Here is a 23,966-nt window from a genome sequence, read left to right as displayed (position 1 = left end):
TTTTTTTTTTTTTTTTTTTAACATGATGGCGTTCAGCCTGACCAGGACAATTTTGGACTCAAGTAGTATAAAGATACTTTAGCTTTCAAACATAAATATTTTTCTTTCAAGGAAAGAGATGCAGGGAACCCTAACCTCATATTTTCCTTTCTTCTCTAGAGGCTCTGACTCCTCAGGCCTCTGACTCCTGGCGCCTTCATCCCCTCTGAGTTCTTCCAGGATGAGGACTGTCTCCCAATTACTATAGTGACGAGCTGGGAAAATGTCTGAATGCATGCTGTCACCAAAATAAACAACCTGTAAGACAGATAGCAGATGCTGTTTGAGGCACAGAATTGTGAAAGAGAGTGGCATTTATTTCATATAAAGAAGAAGAAAATTTCTCAACAGGCATCAGAGTATGACAATCAAAAACTGCATAAACAGCTTAAACGTCTTTAATAACCTCACAGGTGACCATCAACTTGTCTCATTTGATTCACAGGGTGCCAGATTTGTCTTAAGAAGTTATACAACACATTCACAGGTGGAAGAGTGCATAAGGTGAAATAAGTGATTTTATTCAATTTTCCTAAAGAAGTGAACCTATATGTTTACATAGATGTTTACAATTACTAATAAAATGGCCCCTGCAGTTGAAGAGCTGATGAGGTATTAGAGACAACTTGTGGATTAGAGATTATTAAAAGTGCAAATCACAACCACTTTTCAAGAGAGTTTCTGGGCCCAACTTCAGATTGGTTGAAACAGAATCTGTGAGAGTGGGGCTAGGCATGTTGAAGCTGGAAAGTTCCCTAGGTAGTCTGAGGCAAAACTCCATTGACTGAGTCCATACCTCTCAATTTTCAGATGTGAAAACAGAGTTAAGGGATATGAGAATCAGCATGTGCAAGTCAGACTGCTCCATCCATTAACCCTCAGGAGTCCCCACGGGACTGTGGCATGGTGACAGCCAATGGAGCAGGGCTCTGTTACCCCATGATCTCTCAGCTCACAGAAATTCTGGTAAATATTTTCTTAGAAGAAAGGGTTCTGCTGTTAGAAATGTACCAGTGTCCAACATCAACAACGTGATCATGCTGTCAAAAACAAGTGTATCTTTAAGCTAGTCTGTAGCATAATTTCAGTTGTTTGTTTTATATATGAAAACTTTTTGGATGGATTGTTATCAGGATTAACATTCCACAGGCATCCTACACACTCACACACCCCCTAAATCTGTGGTGCCCTGCCTGGAATCCTTGCTCTTCTCTATCACAGATAGACAGCCTGTCTACACTGACAAAGGAAAGGCTTATTTAAGCAGAAGAATTAGGAGAGGTTTGGCAGTTCACAACTGCTTATGTCTGCAAGTGGGCGCTGAGGGCTTCTCCTCAACTGGAAAATACCTTGGGTTCAGGTTTGCCAGTCATTTTCTTCAGAAGTTCATAGAGGTGGACAGCGTTCCCTTGGGAGTACCAGCCAGGTTTATCCAGAGATGGCAGCGCCTCCTGCTCCTCATCATTCTCTGAAAATACAGTTTGACAATCATATACTTTTTAATCAAGTGAGAGTAGCCAGTTGGGCAGACCACACTTAGGGCATGGCTGCAGGACATGTACAAACAAGAACCTTGTGGGGAAAGGAGCTGACATTCAGTGGTACCTACATATTATAAGGCCCTTAAAGGTATATACGTTTTAATCCTATGGCCTTCTTAATTGGGGAAAATAAAGTTCCGGGAAGTTATTTTGCCCAGGATCTCAATGCTGGTAAGTGATTTATTCGGTGATTAGATAGACATCTGCTTGACATCAGGCCCCTACTACTACAAAATGGTTTACCAAATAAACAACACAATGAAAGTCATTAGGTGTTAATTTTTTAGAATTGAGGGTGAGGGAGATAAGTTTTTAATTAGTAGTCTATCATATTCAGATGTAAATTTTGCACCCTTGATGCCTCAAATTTTGCACCCTTGATGCCTAGTACCAGCTTGGGGTGGGTGGGGAATGAAAGGACTATCTGATGCCAAAGCACAAGTTTGTGGACCATTCCAAGTTGTCCTCTCCCAGCACATTACCTTCCCACTCCTGTTAAAGCAGGGCTGGTGAAAGAGTCTGCCTCTCTGAATTTTGCCCACTATTCTATTACTTGTACACGAGCTGAAAAGCTGAAGAGAATCCGCCTACCAGCACGATGATAAAGGAAGACTGAGTAAGGTTTTATGAAATACATGATATATCAGCAGAGACTCTGGTAGCTGTTGATACAGCTTTGCAAACTGTATGGAAAAAAATAACCTCCTTTTTCTCCCATCAATTATATGATTTCTGATTTTAAACAGGTTTATTCCCCCCACTTTTTTGGTCCTCTCTGCTGTGCCACTAAGAATCTTATAAGATACAATCCTATGTTGGATACAGAGGTTGTGTGTATACAGAAGCTTATGTAATTAGAAGGGTCCTCTTTAAGAGAACAAATACAGTATTAATACAAAATGACCATGGTCCCTGATAGGATTTGGAAGAGATAAATGAGGGGGTCTTAAAGCTTAAGCTGCACTGGCTTTGTTGTACATCAGCCCTGGAGTAGGACAGGGAGAAAACAAAGGGTTTAGAAAGGAGGCAAAGATGGGTAAGTCAGTCATTAAAAATACATCTCTGGCAATATTAGTACCTTTAACTAAAATCGAATTTTCCCTAAAGAAACTATATGTAAAAGTCACAGACAACAACATTAAATCTCTGCTTAATTTGTAACATAAAACATCTTGAATCTGGTACTAGAGAATTTAAGATTTACAAATTAAAGATTGGTCATTATAACTGAAATGAAATATAATTTATTAATTCTACTACAAAATGAGTCAAATATATCACAATATTAAGGTGCATTTCTGCATAACCTCAGATATTTTAAACACAATTCTAAAACTACATTTATAGATAATTAAAGCCAAATCATAGCAACTAGCAGCTTATGTTCAATAAATATTTATGCCTATCTTGCTGCCATTTCAGCAGCCATTTTAAAATTCTTCTGCAAAATTAAATGAAAATCCCACTATTCTTTAAAGAAAGAATAGATAGGAAGCCAAAATCAGGTACTAGCCTAACAATAAAAGGGTCTAAGAAGATTCAGCATATTCCTGGAGAAACACAGTAAAAAGTGATCACTTCTGATGTCTATTTATTTACTGAAATGTCTTACTATGCAAGTAATGTGGATTTGATGGCAATTGGAAAATGAATAATTTACAGCAATATTTCTGAAAAGACTCAGTTGATATGTAGATGCCTACTTTGCAAGGATAATGGGAAGATAATCTTTCTACTACTACTGAAAAAATTTTAAAAAATCCATAGTATCATAATTTCTTAACTGTTGAGACTCAGTAATCTAATAGGAAGCAAAAAACCCCAAATCAAGTCAAAACAAAAAATTCACTTTATACAAACATTACCTCCCCTCTCTGTTTCCAGCCCCTATACTGGAGGCTGCCTTAACGAATAATTAATCTACAAGGGCAGCTGAAGCTGAGGGTTTTGGCAGAGCCTTCACAAGCTGCAAGACTCAGAGAAGTATTAATTCCTGCAGTAGAGAGCCTGTTCGGACTGTGAAAGCCACAGAACTGAGGTGAAAGCTGTACAGTGCAGATGAACAAACTTAGGGAAGTTTCAAGCACAGTGTTTATAAACCCAAATAAACATGTTTTACATTATTTAGATAGGGCACTGTACTTCTTTATAAAGTCAATTGAAAATAGTTACATAAATCTCTATTTTTACATAATATTTTAAAATGTACACTGGGCATGGTGGCTCACACCTGTAATCGCAATACTCTGGGAGTCTGAGGCAGGCAGACTGCTTGAGTCCATGAGTTCAAGACCAACCTGGTCAGCATGGTGAAACCACAGTCTCTTCAAAAAATACACAAATTCACTGGGTATAGGGTTGCACACCTGTAGTCCCAGCTACTTGGGAGGTTGAGGTGGGAGGATAGCTTGAGCCCAGAGAAAGAGGTTTCAGTGAGCCGAGATCACGTCACCACACTCCCCGCTTGATGACAGAAGTAGACCCTGTCTAAAAACAACCCCCACCCCAACCCAAAAAACAGTGTCCTGCAAAGAGTACAATGAGGATATTGATTTTAAAAAGTTTAATTAAAAATATGTTAGAAGGGCCAGGCACGGTGGCTCACGCCTGTAATCCCAGCACTTTGGGAGGCTGAGGTAGGTGGATCATGAGGTCAGGAGTTCAAGACCAGCCTGGCCAGAATGGTGAAACCCTGTCCCTACTAAAAATACAAAAAATTAGCCGGGCATGGTGGCGTGTGCCTGTAGTCCCAGCTACTCGGGAGGCTGAAGCAGGAGAACTGCTTGAACCCGGAAGGCGGAGATTGCAGTGAGCCGAGATAGTGCCACTGGACTTCAGCCTGGGTGATAAACGAGATTCTGTCTCAAACAAAAACAAAACCAAAAAAAGTTACAAGATATAGAAAGATAATGTTAGAAGATGTAGAAAAAAATGAAGACAAAGGGGATAGATGGTGATGATAATTTGCTTCCACAGTTTTAAAATGGAGCTAAAAACAATGCTTACCTCACAGAGTGGTTGTATAAATAAATTAATGCAGATAAAAATAGAGCACATGGAAAAGTGTCTGCCACGAAGTAAGTGTTTAAGAAGTCTTAGCTATAATCCCTTCAATTTACAGGTGAATAAATTGATATCTGAAAAAGTTAAGAAATCTGCCCAAAGTCACTGAAATGTTATAATAAGAGCCAGGACAAGAATGCACTTTGCCTCCTTATTCCAAAGAATTTCAAATTAGGGCTAGAAGACAAAGTAAGATGATACTCCCAGAGAGCATTTCCGAATTTGGATTCCTGGACCTGAATGTGTCCCATGGTATTGCCACAAACAGGAAACAACTATAGCACAGAATAAACCTTTATCTGTTATTCCTGAGAACACCCGCAAACTAACAATTCTCATTTAGGATGGAGCCTCAGCCAACTCCCTATGACATCTTTATATAAGGCCCAAATTTAGTGCTGTTACAATCTTCCATTTATATTGAAAATAGGTCAGCAATGAATGAAGAAAAGAAGGAGGGCTTTAGAATGCCCTTTGAACTGAATTCAAATATCTCATGAAAAAGCAAACCTGTATTATTTTCCTAAAATTCCACTGTCCCAGCTTTAATTTAAAGCAGTCTTAACAGTTAGGTAAAATGTATTAATTGAAAACATTTTCCTATAAAAATATATTATTAGGACAATTTTCTATACCAAAGTTCTACAAGATATACAAATTATTCCTCAAATCCTTTAACTTAATCGCTAATAGATGTTTGGGTTATAAAATAACTATAAAGGAGAAAACTCATAGGAGAACAAAGCTCAAACCCTTTCTTTCAGCCTACAAACTACCAAAAAACTGACCTAATGAAGTTAAGAAACAAATGAAGTTGGATAAAGACATGGAGGAGCAATCAATTTAGGCAAATAAATAAAACTAAAGCTGTCTTAGAAACTGTAATTTATTCCTAAATATAGCTATGTTTTACTACAATGAAGTAAATCTTTTTATTTTCTTATTGTAAGAACATACGGACAAGATGAGTTTAAAAAACAGTAAAGTTTTTGACAGTACAACAGTTACAAAGTAGATATGGGACAATGATACAGTCAAGGCTAGACTGACAATCTTGAATAAAGCTAAGCGAAACTTACCACAGAGAGCAGAACCTGTGATAAGTTTTATAGGCCAGAATCTCTAACCTCAATTCACAGTGACTGCTGCCTCTCCTAAACTCCCAAAGCGCTTGGTGTCATAATGTTTAAAAATATGTATTTATGCGATTTTTTCTGAATCAGTAATATATTTACATATTTTTAAAGTCTTATTTTTGAACGCTATCTGGTATGCACTCACCTTTTCTGCAAAAGGCAATCACTCTTTTATGCACATAAAAGCAAATACAAATATGAGCACATTCCTTTCCTCCATGTTTTTACACATTTGTTGAGACATAACCAACATACAATAAATTGAATGTATTTAAAGCATACAATTTGATGAGTTTCAGTATATATATATACCTGCTATGGCCTGAATTATGTTCCTCCCCGAATCATAAGTTAAAATAATAACCCCTAGTATATCAGAATGTGACTATTTAGAGATGGAGCCTTTAAAGGCTGGATTAAATTAAAATGAGACTCTCAGGGTGGACCTAATCCAATACGGTCTCCTTATAAGAAGATGAGATTAGGACACAGGTAGACACAGAAGAAAGACTATGTGAAGACACAGGCAGAAAACAACCATCTACAAACCAAGAAGAGAGGGGCCTTAGAAGAAACCAATCCTGCTACAACCTGGCTTCAGACTTCACAGCCTGCAGAACTGCAAAGAAATAAAATACATTGTTCAAGCTATCTAGTTTGTGGTATTTTGTTATGGTAGCTCTAGCAAACTAATATAATACTAATAATTTTAAATGCTAATATTAGAATAATCTGCATGAGGCTCTGCAACTTGCTATTTTTAAACTATTTTATAGCTAGCACAGTGTAATCTACCTCTTTTTAAAATATGTGCATTTCATTCTATTTTATACATGTTCTATTATTTATTAATAATAGTCCTCTATAGATAGACATGTGGGTTGTTGCCACCGTTTTTCTGTTACAAGTAAAAAGTTACAAACATGAGTGGATCTGCACAGCCTGGTGGAGTCAAACAGAATCTGAGCTAGAAATATAATTCATTTTCTTTCTCGTCTCATTCTTCATTTTTACTATATTTCACAGACTGTTTTAGTCAGTCGGGGTATAGCAGTGAATGAGATGGCCCAAGTCTCTGCCCTAAGCATACTTAGGGTCTCTTCTCTAAGGATGCTTATATTCTGGTGGCAACCTCTGACTTGTTAGAGGTTACTAAATAATGAATTATGATTAAAATATATTTACAATTTTTATTTCTAGGATTCCTTTATGTACATTTGACTGAACAGTTTATTCTTACTTTTATAAATACCTTCCTCAAGTCTGGGCTAGACTTTTTTTTCTCCAGTTGTACATTTTCATACATACATTCTCTGTTTCTTAGCATGGACAGGTAAGACATTTTTCAAGTAAAAGGTCTAGTAAAATGCCTATGTTGGGGGCTATAACAGGAAAATTATACTATTAAAGAAAAAGTGTGATTCTTACCCTTATCTACTTTGGTTTGGGGGGGGCGGTGTTTACCATTCATTCATAGTTCTTGTTTTTTTCCTTTGAGATGGAGTTTCGCTCTTATTGCCCAGGCTGGAGTGCAATGGCGCCATCTCAGCTCACTGCAACCTCTGCCTCCTGGGTTTGAGCGATTTTCCTGCCTCAGCCTCCCAGTAGCTGGGACTACAGGTGCCCACCACCACGCCCGGCTAATTTTTTGTATGTTTAGTAGAGATGGAGCTGACTAGTTCGCTGATGGATTCGGCCTCTTTCATTTTGGGAGCTTTTAATGTTGCTGGAATTGTGCTAAAGACAGAAAGATTCCTGCACACAGCTGCACCCCTCAGCACTAATATCCAGTGACAAAGTTCATCAGACAATTTCCCAACTGTAGCCAAGTGAAAACACTAAACAATACAGAGAAAGAAACAGCTCTGACTGGACCTGCAGAAGGAAGGTATTGCAAAGAAAATGTGATTTGTATGTCTGACCTTAAATAAGAGGTAGGAAGTCACCAGAGAGGAAAGGGAGAAGGCATTCTACACATATCTATGCCACTCAAAGTGTGGTCTTCCAACCAGTAGTGTCTGCTTCACCAGACAAGTTATTCAGAAATGCAGAATGTAAGGTTTCACCAGGGCCTCTGAATCAGAATCTCCATTTTAACAAGATCTCTAGGTGATTCATGTGTACATTAAAGTCTGAGAAACACTGATGTTGACAGAATAGTGAGAACAAAAACTTGATATAAGAATAAAAGGCAATCATTTCAGTAGGAGTAAAGAAGAATACTTTTATAGAGTAAGTTAAGGAGGATGGAAAGGTAATTTAGGAACCAGATTGTACAATTAGCCTTAGGATGCTACAAGGAATGGAAGCCAATGAGATACTGTGTGCATGTGATTAAATATATTTGTGCATAAGTAATTAATAAAAAAGATGTGGGAAATTTTAAAGAACTCAAAAACAGAAGTCTGTGCTAATGAAAAGTGTCTGAAAAGAGGTTAGGGAGGGGTTAGATAGCCTAGTGGAAAGGGAAAGGAGGACAGAGATGAGAGATTTTCCAGGTATATTAAGCAGGATTTAATGCATAGCATACTGGAGGTAAAAGGGTGAAGACAACGGAGGTTATCAGCTGGAGAATTCTAATAGATGGTTAGGTAAGGAAGACACACAAGGTGACCAGCATGTTTGGTTGTTTGTGGTTTATAGGCGGAAGGAGAATCTCAAGCTTGATTTCAGAACACTGAGTGGAGTTGCCTAGTGTGGACGAGGAACTACGTATGAGACTCAGGAAAACAGGTCTCAGGGAAAGAATTGGGAGTCAGAGTCAGTGTACTGGTGACAGCTAAGGCCGAGAGAGAGAGAAGAGGAAAGAGAGAGAAGAGAGAGAGTTGGATCATGATTCTCCCAATGGCGGGCAGGGGCAGGAACTGAGCTAAGCAGCATTGGCGACACTGCAGTGAACAAGGCAGACACGTTCCCTCTCCAATAATAATTTAATCTTGCAAGACAGAGATTCCCCGTATCCCCGCCCTCAGCACTGGCGAGGATCTGGTGACGCAGTGATAGAGAAAAGAGAGGAAGAAGATTTTGCTTGGAAGCCGCTTCTCCCCTCCATACATCTTAAGCACTGGCAGGAATCAGACTGGCGGGAGGAGCTCAGTCCTGACTGACCCTGGTATCAGCAGCTTCGCCCCTGTTACCATGACAACCGCTGACGTCAAACCTGTGCAACTCGCTAAGGCCATGCTGTGTTTCGTGATTGGCTCGCTGTGCCTTCCATCCCAGCAAGCTCAATTGTATTAACTCTACTTTAACCATTTGGAGCAATGACTTAAATATTGTGCCATTTCACACAAGGGATGATACGGGCAGTAGTGGGAATGTAGTAAGGACAAACCTGAGCAAACGGAAGTACAACTTAAAAGGGAGGGAAGGAATGAGGATGACTGATTTTTTTACGTTAGTGCAAAAGTAATTGTGGTTTTTGCTTACTAGCTTGGTTAAGGTCTGTGCTTGGAAAAGTAGCTAAAATGTAATTACGGAATATGGGAAGAGCGGCATGCTAAAATGGGATGGGGATTTAATGAGCTGTTGCAAGCATATCAAGTTTCCTGCGACTCTGGGGCTGTGGGATGTGAAGATTTTAGAAGACAGATAGAAATAGGCTTCTGAAGGTCAGAGAAATGTGAAGCCCAGAGATAAGGAAATGTCAACTATCAGTATACAGATGATAGTTAAAACCTTCCCAGTGGTAGAGAGCTGAAGGACAACAGAAGAAAGGAGAGCCAAATATAGAACGCTAGGGAATATCAACATTAAAAGGGAAAGTTAGTAGAAATGGAGGTAAAGCAGTTAGAGGTAGCTGAAGAATCAGAATCAGCAGCAGAATAAACACATAGAATGTAATGAAGTAGGGATTTTAAAATATGTGCAGTACAATCCTGTAATTAGTAATAGTTCTGGCAATCTTTTTTGCATTCTAAATAGAATAAAGTATTTTGGTTTAATTCTAAAAAATATTCTTCCACTGAAATATTTTAAATCAGAGGCCCAGAAAACAAAGGCTGGAAAGAACCGTAGACATCTAGCCCTCCTGGATGTGATAAAAATGAGGTAAACTTTTCTTTTTTTTTTTGAGTCAGAGTTTCACTCTTGTTGCCCAGGCTGGAGTGCAATGGCGTGATCTTGGCTCACTGCAATCTCCGCCTCCCAGGTTCAAGCGATTCTCCTGCCTCAGCCTCCCTAGTAGCTGGGATTACAGGCATGTGCCACCATGCCTGGCTAATTTTGTACTTTTAGTAGAGATGGGGTTTCCCCATGTTGCTCAGGCTGGTCTCAAACTCCCGACCTCAGGTGATCCATCCGCCTCGGCCTTCCAAAGTGCTGAGATTACAGGCGTGAGCCACCGTACCCGGACAAAATGAGGTAAACTTTTCTAAATATCTGCACAAAAAGCATGAAATCCTATATATGCTGAGATTGCTAGGCACTTCACAGTCTTCATTAAAGAGACTGGTAGGACTTTGGGTCCTGCTTCATCAATCCAGATTTTTCATCTCTAAAACCACAGAGGAGAATGAAACACAGTAGACTGCTAGTTAAAATGAAATTTTTATAAGACTTTCTGGCTATATCCCCAAATGCACAGACAACAAAAGCAAAAATAGACAAATGAGATTACATAATACTAAAAAGCTATGCAACCGCAAAGAAAACAGTCAACAAAGTGAAAACAATCTGTAGAATGGTAGAAAATATTTGCAAAGCATACTTCTGATAAGGGGTTAATATCCAAAACATAAAAAGAACTCAACTCAACAGTAAGGAAACAAATAATCCAATTTAAAAAATGAGCAAAGGACCTGAATAGACATTTCTCAAAAAGATATACAAATATCTAGCAGCAATATAAAAAAGTGCTCAATGTCACTAATCATCAGGGAAATACAAATTAAAACCACAATGAGCTATCACCTCATACTTATTAGAATGGCTATTATCAAAAAGACAAAAGATAAGTTTTAAAGAGCATGTGGAGAAAAGGGAATCCTTGTACATTCTTGGTGGGACTGTCAATTAGTTTAGCCATTATGGAAAAAAGTGTGGCAGTTCCTCAAAATAATTAAAAATAGAACTACCATATGATCCAGCAACCCCAGTACTGAGTATATATCCAAAATATATGAAATTGGTATGCTGAGCTATCTGCACTCCCATGTTCATTACAGCATTATTCACAATAGTCAAGATATGAAATCAACCTAAATGTCCATTAGTAGATTAAAGGACAAAGAAAATATCGTATATATACATAATGGAATACTATTTGACCTTGAAAAGAAAGAAATCCTGTCAATTGTGACAACATGGATGAACCTGGAGGACACAATGTTAAGCAAAATAAGCCACATACAGAAAGACAAATACCATATGATCTCACTTACATTTGGAATGTAAGAAAGTCAAACTCACGGAATCAGAAAGTAAAATGGTGGTTACCTGAGGCTAGGGGTAGGGGTTTTGGGAGATGTTGGTCAAAGGACACAAAATTTCAGTTAGGAGGAATAAATCTATAAATCCAAGAAATATATTGTATATAACGTAGAGTTAAAAATAATACATTGTATATTTAAAATTTACTAAGAGAATAGATTTTAAGTGTTCTTACCATACACAAAAAAATGATAATGTGAGGTAATACTTATTTAAATAGTATCATTTAGCCATTCTACAATGTGTATATATATCAAAATACCATGTTGTACAACATAAATATATAATTTTTACTTGTCAATTAAAAAATAAATGAAATACAAATTAGAGAAAGTAGAAATTAAAAAACTAAGTTTTTATACAACCCAGAATGTAAAACAATTTTTTAAAATGGTATATTTATTATCAGGATGTGCTTATTTTTAAAGTTTAGATTCCTAATATTTCCATACCATAAATTCAGTCAAAAAGACTTTCGAGTCTTTTGATGAGTATAATATTTAAAGATGTAGTTTGAATCAACATCATTATGTCAGCCCTCAAATCCAGTTGTACTGTACAACTAACAGAAAATACTGCACAGAAGTCTTAAGATAGTTACTTCGAAAGTAATCATTTTTTAAACACTCCACCCTTTTATCTCAGGATACTCTCAATTACATAGAGAAAAACTACATAAAATGCTGTAAATTATCAACATAGTTAATGCATTTATAATTTCCAATATGTTAAAAAAAACTTGGTATATTTTTAATGTGCAGTTTCACATTATTTGTATCTTTGTGTGAAATTTTAATAAAAATCTTACGGAATGGCATAAATACTACTATAGGTATACAAGGGGTATAGATTTTCTTAGAACAAAATATGCAAACCCCACAAAAATAAAAATAAAAGCAAATTTTATTGGGTACTTACTTACATATTTAAATGTAAGTTTGTAAAGTGGGGAAAAACATTTAATTTTTTTTCTGGTTTAATTATAAGAATACTATCAGAATCCTTGATAACAGATTATTCCTTAATATCAAGGATTTTATTATATAAGACTTTAAGCCAATATATAAAAACAACACCGACCTATTTCTTTCTACTAGACTAGGGTTTCTTAGCCTTGGCACTACTGAGATTTGGGGCTAGATAATTCTTTGTCGTTGGGGGGTGCTGTCCTGTGTGTTGTAGGCTGCTTAGCAGCACACCTAGCCTCTACCCCCCTGCCAAGTTGTGACAACCAAAAATGTCTCCAGACATTGCCAAATTTGCAATGAAGGGCAAAACTGCCACCTTTGAAAACCACTGTACTAGATCATTCTCATCACCACATATGCATAGTCCAGTATCTTCTATCTTAAAAAAATAAAATATGCCCTTAATGCTACATTGTCTTCCAGCTAAAACCTCAATTCTTTGACTGCATTCAGAGCTAAAATTCTAGAAAGAGCTGTACATATGCCCTGGTTCCATACCTCCAATGAACTACTCAAGATACTGCAATTTAGTTTCTATCCCACCACTCTATGGCAACTGTTCACTGAGGCACTAGTGATCTCCATCTTGCCCACCCCAGTGAAGATGTCTCTTTCCTCATTTCAGTGTTTTTTTTCTGTAGCATTTGGACTAGCTGGCTACCCTTTCCTCTTTCCTCTGGCTTCTGCATACGTATTCTACTATTTTCCATACTATAATCTATGTGCTGCCACACTGCACTCTTTCTTCTCTATCCTTAATATTAGAGAATGTCAGGGCTTGGTCTAGGCCTTTTGCCTATCTACATTCTCTCTATATTTGGTTTCACATAAGCCCCTGGCTTCAAATACCTATCTATGAGCTGATTACTCCCAATATATATCTTCAGCCTAGACTTGTTCCCTTGGACTCCAGGCATATTTATACAATTTCCTAATTGATAATGACAGTTACATAACTCATAAGCATCTCAAAATTAACATGTTGAAAAACGAGTTCTTAATAGATGTAACCCCTGCTCCATATAACTTTATCCTCTGTAATTTTCCCCAAGTCTGTAAATGGTACCACCATCTACTCACTTGCTCATTTCAGGAAACAGAAAAATCAACCACCTGGAAGTTATTCTTTTATTACTCCTTTCTTTTCATCTGCTGTTTCTTTAAGTATCATGGAGCCCTGTGTTTTCCAACTCCATAATGTATCTTAAATGTATCTACCTCTCTCCATCTCCAGTACTGTCGCTCTGGACCAAACCACCACAGTATCTTACTAGGGACACTGCAGTTGCCAGGTCTTCCTCTTTCCATCCTTCCCCACACCCAAACCATTCCCCACCCAGCAGCCAAAGCAGTCTCTTATATCATTCTTCTGCCTCAAACAACGGAACAGCTTCAGGTTACTTGTGGAATAAAATTCAAACCCCTTTCCGCTGCTTATGAGGGTGCCTGCCTCCCTAACTTCACCCCCCTCCCACCTTATGACCATGTGCCAGAATGGCAGGTCTCTTCTTTGTTACTAGAATGTGACAAAACTAATCTTCTACTGGGCCCTGGCATTCATTTGATCCAATGAATGAAGAGTGCCAGGAACACTCTTCCTCTGCTCTTCTCATCACTTGTCCCGCAGGGCTCACCTTGCAAGTCACCTTACCTAACCTTTTTGGACAGAGCGCCCCTGGCCAGCCACTCTAAGGAAGCCTGCCCCATATACTGTACCTCATAAGGTGGTTATTACCTTCATGACACGTACTAAAATCCATAAGCATCCCTTGCACTTGCTGATGTGCTCACATGTTCACATATCTGTCTGGTGCACAGAAAAAGGCTTGGTGCTTGACATGTGCTACAATGAGCCTCACTTAGATTTCACTGTTCATAAGCCCAACACTGAGTACTGAGCTACTATCAAATGCCTAGAATTGAATCAGGCTTTTGAATAGTAAAAATAAGTTCAAAGTAAATAATACTGTATTACCATATTAAATAAATGTATTAAATGTGTCTGAATTCACCTGAACACTTTTCTGAAAAATTTTAAATTTTATTTCAGAACAGGGTAATGTGTGGCCATGGGAAAGTAAAGAGAAATGTATATTAAATATCAGTACAACCTGGCCCAGGTTGTTATATAATGCCAAGCATATTAATCAAAAGTAAAATTATAAATCATATATTATGGTAGATGCTTATATATATTATGCATACAATATGTATGTATGTTAATTTTATCATTCTCTTTAAAAGACAGCTAGATTTCTAGGTAGATCTATAAATTTTATTTCTTAATAATCTTTTATACATTTATGTGCATTTACAACCATTAACTGTGTTTCAATTTCTAACCATCCTGGATTTATTTTAGATGGTCCTCTCCTAAGAGAACTTCTGAATGGTCCTCAAATGTTAATACATCATTGAGCTTACTTGAAACTACTTAAATAGAAATAAAAGATACAACAGATATCAAAACTAAACTCACTGTCTTTCACTCCCCAAAAACTATAACTTCTCTACTACTGATCAGGTTCTGCTTTTTATTCATTTATGTATTTATTTAAGAAGCTTTCAAGAGCACCTACTATGAGTACCTCACTCTATTATCATTCTTTTTCACCTGTAAATCCCTTTCATTCCACCTCTCTCCCTATCAGTCTCTTCTACATGAATGACAATTCTAAATACCCTTTCAGGAAGGCCTTCCCTTTCCCCAGAGACAGGAATGTTTCATTTGTTATGATCCTCATGTGTTCCGCAGGTGCTTTTGTTCTAGAAAATAACTCAACTGATTTATCACAAGTAATCCATCTTTCAAACATTTATCGAGGCATTTATTTAGGTCCTAAAAACTAAGGTGAAGTTCATGCCCTTCATTTTTAAAGTCAGGGAAAGGCTGACATGCAAAGAAATAATTGTGATATAAAGTGGGAGCATAAAATTTAATACAAACATAGGTTTATTATCTTTTTTCTTCCCCATGAGAGGAAAGAAGACATGGCATTGCATGTAACAACAGTGCTCTGCACAAGGTTGTTAGTCAACTGTATACAGAAGAAAGAAACCAAATGTAACTTACCGAGCATCCGGAAAGGTCTCTGACTTGGTAAGTGGGAGAAGAAACCAGGCTTCAGTGCATTTGTAATCACAACGTCAAAAAGGTCTGTAAAATCATTCCTAAAAGCAACACAATTTTTCATAAATTTATTTTAAGAATTAGAATAGGTCCATATAAAACAGAACTTGATCTTTGCTTATCTATTTTACAACAGCATCATTTATCTTTTGATTAACTTTTATATGCTTTATATTTTTCTCACACTTTAAGGTGAACATTCCATTGGAAATAGAAGGTGGTTGAGTACTAGTCTTCCTGACAACTCTTTGAAGTATAAACATAATCAGGAAAAAAAGAAAGCAGCACATAGACTCTAGGTACCAAGCTGGCTTTGGCAGTGAAGTCAATAGTTTCTAACGGTTGGAAACATTTGGAAAATCTATCTTCAAATTTGGGGGCCTGCAATTGGCTGGCTTTGTTAGCTTGAAGAGTTAACAATTTTGTGTGTTACATGGGTCCCACAGAAAACAGCATTATAGCAAGTCATGGTCATCTTTCAGAGAGTGCTTCAAATATGAAGAAGATACTTTATCTGACAATCAGTGTAGTCTTATAATGTGGTAACTTTTATATGATAATAATTAATGATTTTAAATCTGTACTTATCATTATATTAAGGATTATTTCTGATGGCAAAGGAAAGGTAGCCCTTCTCCTGAAGGACTCACTATTACAATGGGGGAAACAATATTTATGCAACACTCCAGAACACTTTTATGAATCAAACAGCAATAAATAGAAATTGAGATGAAGAAAGACTATAGCTATCTATGCTAATAAAAAAGGAATTAAAATCTCAATTGTTCATTTCAAAGTTCATTTTTGTTCATCTAAATTTAGTTAGTTGGCCCACTACTAGGATAGCAAATATCTCTATGAGCGGCACCTTCCAAGACATCCAGGACTTTGGCCTTAATTCACCCAAAGAATGCATTATTATATATCAGCCTATATATTATTCAAAAAGCAGAAATTCTACTCACAGATTGTAAGCATATCATAGAACAAACTAAAGTCACACATGCTAAGAACATGGAAATCATGATGCTAAAAAAGTTAGTGAAGGTAGGTTTTAAGGCTCAAACTTGCTCCATACTCACGGCAATTCGGTATTTGATGGAATTTGAGGAAACATTAGGGGAGACCTAATAGCTCACTGTGGAATCTTGCTTTGACCATAGATATTTCCTGGTATTGCCCACAAGAATAAGTATTTACACACTGAAGTCTATCAACTATTCCTGTCTAATTCTCTACCTGTATTATGCTATTTGAATATCCCCTCATACCCACAAGGCATTACTGTACCATTTTTATGATGACAAAATTGAAGCTTAAAGAGGTTACAAAACCTACTACAGTAAACTGCAGAGTGGGGCTTGAAGTCAAGTCTGTCTTACTTTAAAGTCTATGCAGTTATACTGCCTTCATTTTCACGAATTCAATCCCATCCTGGCTGTGTTAAACAGTAAAGTACATGGCTCCACACTGACATGACTAAAAAGTGGCTGTACTCCAGGTATCTGTGGAGGAGTATAACCTACAACTCAGTGTCCCCCAGTCATCATCCAAAGATGAGAAACCAAATTCATGGAAAACTGAAGGATATACTGTTTACCACCTTCTAGAAAACCTAAAACCCGGACATTCGGTGAGCTATGAGCATACTGGTCCCCAGTAACATTGCTTTGCTAAAATGTACTTGGTTGGGCTGCTGTCAGCAGATATTGAGGTATGTCATCAGAAAAAAAAAATCAACTTGTCACTCAGCATTGCTTAAAATAATGATATGGTCATGGCTGACACTTTTAAAAAAGCCCTGGTCTAATTTGCTATCTGTATTTCATAAGACAATGAAAACCGAATGACTCATCACTCACCCAAGGATATATTCACAGAGAAGTCTACAGTAATCACTGTGAGAACTGGTAATTAATAGAAGAATTTTCCCAGCATTCTTTAGCTGTCGAAGCCACTTTTTCACAGATTCAGGGCAACTGTGTAAATATCTGCCTGGATCTCTTTTTATTTCTGGAAAATATATTCCACAGTTTTCTGAAAAATAAAAATATCATTGAGGTTTCTCTTTTTAAACGTTTTTTAACTAAATGTATTCTCTAACAAGTTAATCTCTTTCAAATCTATAGATAAAACTAAAAGGATAAGAACAAAGTTTGACCAACCTAGCAATTATGCCAATACTACTTGCTTTTTAAGAATAGTTCTTTACTTGAAAACATATTATTGTTTGAAAATGTTAGTTGATAATATTCGCTGGCTATTTGACAAGAACTGATAAACTGTTAAAACAGGTAACAAAAGAAACACAATATGATCAACATTTTCAAATGCTGTAAGAGAAAACCTTACATGTGAAATATCAATTGGTTACAAATATTCTTTTAATTATTCAATGAATATTTGCTGAATACAGATAAGAAACAAATCAACATTCAGATATTGCACCAGGATCATGTCTTTGGCATAAATAGCCAAGAAGGGCGATGAGTTCCTCAGAGTCACAGTTTGCTATTTCAGATGGAACCTATACTAGGGGAGCCATTCTATAGCCTGTGAGAAGTGCTGAGATATCAAATGGAAAAATTGGTGTAAAATAGGCCAGAACAGGCCAAAAGGCACTGTAGTTGACAGGGAACATTGAATGACTCGCATCACTGAAGTGGGACTGCTTACTCTGCCCCTTTAGAGTGTCCATGGGGTCTGGCTGAGCTCCAGGGCAGATGGTGGCAGTGTTTCCAGATGTCTTGGCCAGACTTACCCATAGTGCTTGACCCAGTGCTTTTAAAGTTGTGGGTACTCAGCAGGCAATTGCAGATTTCGCTGAAATGCTACTAGATTCATAACACCTTTTAGAAATATTGCTCTCAGAGCATGATAGAACTAATAAGCAGATAAAAATAATCCAAGATTTTACTTTCTCTAATTGTTACGAAAAGGACACATGCATAGACAATAAAAAAGATAGCTTAAACATTAGCTTATACTGAATGATAGAGTCTGCAGTAGCTAGATATGGGATACATCTATGACTCTGTCCAGTGTGATACACTTAAAATACTTGAAAGTTATATTTCAAGAACATCAGCACATCAGGAAGAAGAGTCTTTTTTTTTTTTTTTTTTTTTGAGACGGAGCCTCACTCTGTCACCAAGCTGTAGTGCAGTGGTGTGATCTCTGGCTAACTGCAACCTCCGCCTCCCGGGTTCAAGCGATTCTCCTGCCTCAGCCTCCTGAGTAGTTAGGACTACAGGCGCCACCATGTCCAGCTAACTTCTGTATTTTTAGTAGAGACGGGGTTTCACCATGTTTACCAGGATGGTCTTGATCTCTTGACCTCACAATCTGCCTGCCTTGCGCTCCCAAAGTGCGGGAATTACAGGCGTGAGCCAGTGCCCGGCCAGGAAGAAGAGTCTTTAGTGCAACAAAACGAACAAATAAAAACAAAAATGGTAGCAAATGTTGTGGTCTGCCTCCCCACATCCATCTCCCTCTTTGCTGGGGAGTGACAGGGTCTCGCTCTGTTGCCCACACACAATCATGACTTACTGCAGCCTTGAACTCCTAGGCTCAAGTGATCCTCCCACCTCAGGCCTCTAAAAGTGCTGTGATCACAGGCGTGAGCCACTGTGCCTGGCCATCATTGGATTTCTGATTAAGTCACTGACGAACTCTAACCACCACTGGAAGTACTGTTCAACTTCTGGACAACTTCTAGCTGTACAAAATAACTCATTTTAATAACAGCTTAAACATTAAGGATATTTATTATTTGCAACCTAAAGCATCGTGATTCAGAAAATGTATTTCATGAATATCATAACCAGACCAAAAATAACAAAAGAAAGAATATGTTGCAATATGAGAATATTTAGAAGACCAAAAACAAAAACAAAGTTTTTGCTCTTTTTATATTTTGCCCTACAGGAACTTTTGTGTGTGAATCTCTAGGATCTCTTTTTAACATACCAGAGGCTATATAATACTCCTTTAAAAAATTAAAATATATTCTCTGTTTTCCAGGGAAGAGGAAGTACTAGTAAGAAAAGGCCAGTTTAAGAAACAGATGATAATAATGAATGCAAATGGCCAAGAACAGAAAAGTTTGATGAGTGGATGACTGCTAATTTCAGAGGCTGTGTCTCTCTTGGAACTTACTATACCTAAGGGGGTCAGAGGTGAGATTATCTCACTTAGTAAAACAAAGCTTTTGTAGCAAGAAGAATTTTATGGGTTACATAACAAAAAAATTTATCGTGTGTAATGCTGAAAACAGGCTTGTTTTCAGAAAACTTGAGAGAAAGTTATTTTTTCTTAGCTATATATGCTTAGTGCCATCTAGTGATCAAAATATAAATTACTATTAAAAAGCTGCTGTTAACATTTCCAAAGGAATAAAAATATAAGACGTATGCATTTAAATACAATATTTTAAATTTCTTACCTAGGTTAATTTCATTAGTATCTTTTAATTAGTAATGTCTGATTGAAAAGAGTACAAATATAATAATTTAATCAGATAAAATTATTCTCTGAAGTCATAATGGAGATGTCCTTGGTTTGTTCATAAGCCAGACTGAAATGGACAAACTAAAAAAGACAAGCCCTGTACAAACACATACCCAGTGGTAGATAATGAGTTGCTCTTACTACAAAAGATCACTGGCTGCCATGGAGAAAATATTTTTGCCCCCTTGTAACCTCCAATTATTTAAGGAATAGGAGACATAATTATACAAATAGAAACATCTTTTTATTGAAATAAGTCAAGGTATTAAATCAAATAAGAGTTATGTTAAACATACAACAATGGATTATAACTGTCTATTAAATTATATCTCCAAAGAAACTATAAACTTCTAAAGGCAAGAAATATATCTTTCTGCTTGGCATGGAGCAAGTATTCAACATATGAATACCTGAATTAGTACAGGAGCAGACACAGGAACATTTATATTTCCCTACATTCAAGGCAAGAGTTTGATTAGTACCAGAGAGCCAAACTGAACTGACAAAAATAATATCATTCATGTACAATTAAGGCAGCCTATGAAAAGTCACGTTTAATTATGATACTAATTAACACTGATTGAACAAAATGGAATTTAGACCTAAGATGGAAAGGAGTGGTATTGTTTGTTCTTAACTCACAAAGAAGCCTGTGTTTTCACTTAACCTCTAAAGGAATTCTATTTCACTGCCACTTTATGTAACCTATTTTCCTGTTTTTTCCACCACTCTTAGATCCTTCGATGCTGGTATTTTCTAGGTCCAGAGGAGATTTAAAGGAAATTCTTTTAAAAAGCTGATTCTAAAGAATAAAAGTTCAGCCTCCTATGTTAGAAAATTGGTTAATGTAGAGTGACAGAAATAATACCAAAGTGTTGCAACAGTCTGATATGCACATCAAATGGCCTGATACACTAAAGAGGATTTAGGGACCTCTCGTGGTAAAAAAATATAGTACAACCTGAATATTAAAAATCCTTTTTTTCAGTTTAACAGACAATTGTGCCACATCACTGTTTCTATCATCACTGAATAAGCTTTTTCTTGCTAACTGTATCACTACTGTTTGCATGATTTTTGGCCAGAATTTTCCAAGCTGCTGTCCGAGGGGACTAGAGATGCCAGGATGCTAACACTTCCATGGTCAGCCTCCAGATAAGGTCTGTTGTTGTTTCCATTGCATAGTATAATTTAGAAGAGATTTAAATATTTATAATCTTTACAAGTTATATAAGCGCATGCTAGTGAACAGCTAAAATGTTTAGCGATGAACTGTTTAAATGTACTTGCTGTAGAGATGATATAATTAATTTTCTGTAAAAAAGAAACTTTTTTCTTTGCTAAAAGACACTGAAATATTTGTTGGAGGATAAAAGAGACAAATTTATTTTGTTTATTTATAGGTGGCAAAAAATAAAATGAAAATTTATTAAAACATTTGCTGTTTATATAACAAAATATATGGTTTATATCTAATTTTATAACTAACTAAAGAAATCTAGAATAGATTGTTTAAATTGAAAATCTATATGCTAAATATAATGCTTGGAAAGTCTCTCAAATAAAAACTGGGAAATGAAGTACAGAATATATGAAAAAAACATAATATATAAAATTTACATTTTAATAGCATCTGATTTCCAGCTCTGTAATTTAATTTGCATATCCTGGTCCTACTCCAAAAATTCTGATTTAATTGGTTTGGGGTAGGGCCACAACATTGGTTTTTTTTTTTTTTTAAAGCTTCCCAGGTAGTCCTAATGTGTTACCAGGATTAAGAATTGTTGCCCTAAAATATAAAAACTAGAATTCTTACTATTATTTTCTGTGTATTTTGCCTGCTTCGCTGGAAATCACAGGCTCTCAGAGGGCAGGGACTTCTGAGTTTTGTAGTGTCTTTATTACCTAACACATAGCCTTGTACATATTAGGTAATCAACAAATCATAACTGTTGCCAATTATCTTAAATGTTATTGTGGTTGATGATCTTTAAAATGTTTACTCTTATCCTATACCAATTAAGCATGGTATTCTAGATTTAATTAAGTATTGTGAATACAGAATAATGGATTTCATTCCTCCTATGAAAGGAGGATTCCTGGAAAAAGGGTATATTATGAAATTCTTTGAAAGAAAAATTATTCGAACAGTTTAAATGAGTATAGACAAGCCAAACAGACTCCTTTATCTCTCCAAAGCCATCAAACTGCCTGACTCTGGGCTGAATACAGCCTATAAATATGATTTTGGGTCAGCGGTATTTTAAAATTTTTGGATGTTAATGTCCTTGGACAGTATTATATATGTATTCTAATAGTTTACCCACAATCCCACCATACCATATTGTCTACACTTGGCTTAGTCAACTCCCCTGTTGGCATCAGAGTTCACAACTTATTTTTTCTCCTATGATATCGGAATGAATCATTCTAAAAGAACCTAGTTTCCTCTTTCTGACACGGTTACTGGACAGACAATGTAAATGCGGAGAGAGGTTTTTGAAGGTCTGCCTGGTTTTATTCAAAATATAACAAATCCTTTAATGAGGATGCTGACAGCTGGGAGGGTCAGCAGATGGATCTGATGACAGAATTACATACAATAACAACTGGACAGGCTGTAAGGTCAACAAGGTGACTCAGTGAGGTAAAATTTCATAGGGAGAGATGTAATCTTACCAGGTTGAAAGCTCAGCCATACAGGCATAACAATGGAGGAGGTGTTGTTTGTCAGCAACTTCAAAATACAGAGCTTACAGTTAGCTTAGGCTCCACAGTATAGACAAAGTATAATAACAAGTTTAGAGACCATGTTTTGCAATTTATTTAGTTACTACTATGTACTTTTGATATAATGTTTCTGGAAAAATATCTGTGCTTCAGAAAGCTGGGTAAGAAGCATGTGTCCTCCTTTATAGCCCTAGGCATCTTATCTTCTTGTGCTGTGTGTTATCCAATTAGGTGATTAGATTATAGAGCTACATTAATATCAGTACAATGTTCAGAACCAGGAAAGCAATAATTTCCACTCTTTTAATCATTCTCAGACTATACTTTGATAACTGGATTCTATTCTGCATGACACTTTTCACAAGAAAGTGTGTCCAGAGGAGAATGATGATGTTAACAATTCCTATGCCCCACCCTAGAGATCTCTGGTGGAGCCCCAGAAAGTTACACCTGGCCAATCAGACATTTGCAAACCTGTGAAATAGGCAGCTATGAAGCACCATTTTAATCTTAGGGTTGCTTGAGTCTATGCCTGCATGGTGATGTCCAGCCAGATAACTCTTTAGCCACAATGAACACCCATTTCCACAGTGTTTCTCCTCCTCTAAAATGTCTTTGCATTTTGAATATGATCTTTCAAAAACAGACTTTCGGCAGAGTAGTGGGTCTCAATATGAAGGTAAATTAGAATTATCCAGAATGCTTTCAAAAATACTCCTAGAGTTTCTGATTCAGTAGGTCTGGGGTGGGGCCTGAAATTGTGCATTTCTAACAATTTCTCAGGTCAATTGACAGTCCAAGGATCATACTTTGAGAATTACTTTAGTAGAATACCCCTACAAAACCAGACAGCTTTTTGAAAGTCTTTTTCTACTAGCAGAACATGGTCCTCGCTATTTTGACTAGAAGTACAAAACCAGATTACGCATATTTAACGTTATCTGATAAAAATGCTCAAGTCTGTGTCTACGTTTAAAAACATTTTAAGTAAAAATCTTTTAAGTAAAATAAAATTTATTATTTCCTTTATAAGAAGGATATATGTGAGGGTAAAGACTTAATGATGAACTGTTTTATGTTTTTCACTGTACTATTTCACATTCACTTTCATTTCTCAGCCTTGAGAGCAATACTTTTGTATGTAAAGTAGAAAAAACACACACTTTGGAGTCAAATGGCCTAAGTTTGAATCCCAGGTTTGCCACTTACAATATCAGGATTTTTGAGAAATTTACTTAAAAATTTTAATTTTAATTCTTAATTTCTTCACCTATAAAATCTCATTAAATGACGGAGAAGAAAGCCAGGCACAGTGATGTGCGCCTATAGTCCCAGCTACTTGGGAAGCTGAGGTGGAGGATCACTTGAGCCTAGCCTAGGCAACACAGAGATATCCCATCTCTTAAAAAACAAAAAAAGT

General features: G+C 36.7%; 1 protein-coding gene across 1 annotated transcript in view; it reads right to left on the bottom strand.

Moving 5' to 3' along the window:
* Positions 1-23,966, bottom strand: part of LOC105555412 (5'-nucleotidase domain-containing protein 1) — a 48,157-nt gene that overhangs the window by 5,451 nt on the left and 18,740 nt on the right. The window contains exons 3-6 of the mRNA XM_012002355.1: positions 17,170-17,344; positions 15,251-15,348; positions 1,389-1,507; positions 136-297 (exon numbers count right to left, since the gene is read on the bottom strand). Of these exons, the coding sequence (XP_011857745.1) occupies positions 136-297; positions 1,389-1,507; positions 15,251-15,348; positions 17,170-17,344 (554 nt within the window). The remainder of the gene's footprint in view (positions 1-135; positions 298-1,388; positions 1,508-15,250; positions 15,349-17,169; positions 17,345-23,966) is intronic.

Source organism: Mandrillus leucophaeus, unplaced genomic scaffold (assembly GCF_000951045.1).
Source record: "Mandrillus leucophaeus isolate KB7577 unplaced genomic scaffold, Mleu.le_1.0 Scaffold683, whole genome shotgun sequence".
NCBI lineage: Eukaryota > Metazoa > Chordata > Mammalia > Primates > Cercopithecidae > Mandrillus > Mandrillus leucophaeus.
Note: the sequence above shows the minus strand (reverse complement) of the source record. Positions and strands in the feature narration are given on the sequence as shown.